The sequence below is a fragment of the Merops nubicus genome, unplaced genomic scaffold (genome assembly GCF_000691845.1).
Source record: "Merops nubicus isolate BGI_N331 unplaced genomic scaffold, ASM69184v1 scaffold9378, whole genome shotgun sequence".
NCBI lineage: Eukaryota > Metazoa > Chordata > Aves > Coraciiformes > Meropidae > Merops > Merops nubicus.
The window spans coordinates 88,362-91,697 of record NW_008623686.1 but is presented as its reverse complement, the minus strand read 5'-3'; the positions used below and the strand labels follow the sequence as shown (position 1 = coordinate 91,697).

Here is a 3,336-nt window from a genome sequence, read left to right as displayed (position 1 = left end):
TCCCTTTTCCCACATGGATCTTCATTTTTTTTATTTCAAATCATTCACTTTTTATGTCAGCTCTGATCATTTATCTGTTTGGGGTTTTTTTTTGTGTGTGTGTGTTTTAGGTCATACCCTTAGATATAACACTGGAACTCCAGAAGCAGATAATGTCAGAGTTAGAAATTCTTTATAAGGTATGTAGGTTTTCTCATCTTCGTTATCCTTCCTTGTAACCTTCTCACAGCAAATTTTAAACCAGGCTTCTCTTTTCCCTTTTTTTTTCCCAGTGTGACTCATCGTACATCATAGGATTTTATGGTGCTTTTTTTGTAGAAAACAGAATTTCGTTGTGTACAGAGTTCATGGATGGTGAGTTGTGTATTTAGTGTGCTTTTATTTGCTAAGGATGCAGCTGGGAAAATCTTTTTCAGAACAGAGCAAAATGCAGCAGTATGTCTTGAGAATGTAAAGTATTGGTAAGTTTGCAGGTAGTTCAGAAAGAAAACAAACCACAAAACAAGTTACTCTTGGGCTTGTGTTACATTCTCCATGGTGTGCTGTGTGTTCCTGAGTGTAACTTGGCTTACTTTTATGGAAAATGTAAATAGAACAGAAATAAATGCTGGCTTAATTTGTGGTTTGATATTTGAGTCTTCCCTACAATCTGTCCTCGCTGACAAAACAGCTGTTCCTCCCTTTTACTGTTTTGATAGCCAAAACAGATTTTCTTTTAAAGAAATCTATTAACCCAATGTCCTATGTGTTTTCAGTGGGAATCGTCTCGTAATTGCAAGACGAGGAATCATTTTCCAGCACAGCTGTTGAGCACCCAGCTTCTTTTTGAGTGTGCTCTTGTTTCTCCCCACATAGAATCTTCAGACCAACAGCATCCTCCCCAATCTGATGCTGCTGTCATTATGGAGATGCACCTCGCTTTGAAATCTTCTGCTGAGCAGCATTCTTGGGGGAAAGGCAGGAGAAGACACTGATTACAGCAATTTATAATCATTGCTGCCCTCTGTCTAGCCCTTCTGAGAGGCTGGCTCATGATAGATGCAGTCTCCTTGTGTCTCTCATGCAAGAACCCCCTTCACAGGGTTCAACTTCTAACATCACATTGTTGTCACATATGATAAGTCTGTTACTCTCTCCAGGATTTTCTTATGAGCCAGCATTTTATGCCCTGTCCTGTTTTTTTTCCACAAAAGCTCAGTTAAGCTGGATATAAAGAAATAAGGATCTTGCAAATAATTTCCTGTAAAGGGAAGGCTTTCTGGAAGGAGAGATATCCAAAGCCAAGTGTGTTGAGTAGAAGCATCACTGAGGAGCTTCTTTCTTTCTGACAGGAACCACAGATAAAGCCCTTTAGGGGTTTATGGTGCATTTTGTCTTCTCCCTGTCCAAATGGTCTGTTTTTACTGTTACTTCTCTCTTTTTACACTTACTACCTCTGTCCCAGGGGTCACTGTGCCCCATTTCAAAGTATGAATATTCTCTCAGTTTTTCTGTATGTGATGAAAAACACTGAGTTCACTCAGCAAAGCCCACAAGTTCAGTTCATCACTGTTCTCACACTGACTATTTGCCCTTTCTCTGCTCTGTCCTTGCAGTTGCACTCAGACTTCCAAGCCTGTGTTATGCAGTAGTAGGGAAGGATCTCCTTACACCAAAACCTGCATCTGCCTGGACTGTGTATGCTCCTGCTCGTTCTGAGATCTTGAAAAATGGTGGACAGAAAGGCTTGCTGTTCTGAATTCTTGTTTCAAAATATTTAAGCCTTTAGGGTATGGAGCCCTCACGACGTTGTGCAATGCTGGTATTTACTGACCATGCACAAATTACTTGGAATTATGCTGGAGATGACCTCTGGTCTGCCTCATGTTGTGCACTCCTTCTGGTACAAGGCAACAGCCATCATCTAAAAGAATAACTAAATGCAAATAAAGGGACCTTGACTGTTTTTTCTTTTCCCCAGACCTTTAATTTTGATGCATAAGGATGCAGGTAAAGATGAGAGAAATATGTTCTCATCCTGCAGATAAACAGCTTTCACAGTGACAATTTTTTTAGGCCTTTTGACTCTTAGGCCAGTTTATAATATCTCCTAAATCCATATCTCTTGACTCTGTATGCCCAGTTGTATCCTGGACCATATCAGTCAGCTTGGATCAGCACTGGTGTGACCAGCAGGAGCAGGGCAGGGATTGTCCCCCTGGGCTGGGCACTGGGGAGGCTGCACCTCAAATCCTGGGATCAGTTTTGGGCCTTTCCCTCCAAGAAGGACCTTGAGGGGCTGGAGTGTGGCCAGAGAAGGGCAACAAAGCTGCTGGGGAAGGGTCCAGAGCCCAAGTGTGGGGAGGAGCAGCTGAGGGAGCTGGGGGGGCTGAGCCTGGAGCAAAGGAGGCCCCGGGGCGACCTTCTGGCTCTGCACAGCTCCTGACAGGAGCCTGGAGCCAGGGGGGGGGCGGGCTCTGCTCCCAAGGAACAAGGGACAGGACAAGAAGAAATGGCCTCAATGTGCCCCAGGGGAGGTTGAGGTTGGAGCTGAGGAACAATTTCTTGCCCAGGGCAGTTGTGGAGTCCCCACCCCTGGAGGGGTTTCCAAGCTGTGGAGATGTGGTGCTGAGGGTCATGGGTTAGTGGTGACCTCAAAGTGCTGGTTTAACTGTTGGACTTGATGCTTAAATGTCTCTTCCAACCAAATAATTCTGTGATATTACAAACCAGGTATTTCCTCTATGAATTACTTAGGTACAGAGCTGACCTCCATCACCCTTCCCACTTGCCTTTTGATCTTAAAGAGCAACAGAGATGTGAAATGAGGCTTTGTAATCTTTGGCCTTCTATATTTTTACTAAGGAAGATGTTCTTTTAAGTGAAAGTGGTGAAATGTGCTCTTGCCTTTTACTGTTGTTGCCTCTTTTCCTTGAAACTGCTGAACACTTGCTAAATTCCCCTTAAAAGCAGAGGTGCAGTTCTCAGACTCTGCCTAGATGTTTACACATAGATTTTAGAACTAATTAGAACCCACAGGTGATGTGGGCAATGTAAGTTGAAAAAGATCAAACTTAATGAACTAGTAGTAGTTTTAATGACCTAGAGTAGGAGCAATGTTAGTGAAGACAAACTTATACTGTATTTCTGCCTGACAAGGAAATTGAGGGGAAAAAACACCCACCACAAAATCCCAATCAACAGAATAAGAAGCATGATATAAATAAGAAAAATTGTATAATTAAGACTAAAGTCTGGAGTAAGGACCTTGTGACTTCTTTGGATTGCAGTGCTTCAAAATGAATGACTTTTGCTTTTAAAAACTGAAGCATAAGCAAAGTACAAGGTGTAGTTTTC

The 3,336-nt window shown here is 42.6% G+C and overlaps 1 protein-coding gene across 1 annotated transcript in view; it reads left to right on the top strand.

The window, feature by feature from the left end:
• The window catches only part of MAP2K5 (mitogen-activated protein kinase kinase 5), a gene marked incomplete at both ends in the record, with an annotated part of 131,284 nt that overhangs the window by 44,028 nt on the left and 83,920 nt on the right, over positions 1-3,336 (top strand). Inside the window, 2 exons of the mRNA XM_008945159.1 lie at positions 111-179; positions 273-354. Of these exons, the coding sequence (XP_008943407.1) occupies positions 111-179; positions 273-354 (151 nt within the window). The remainder of the gene's footprint in view (positions 1-110; positions 180-272; positions 355-3,336) is intronic.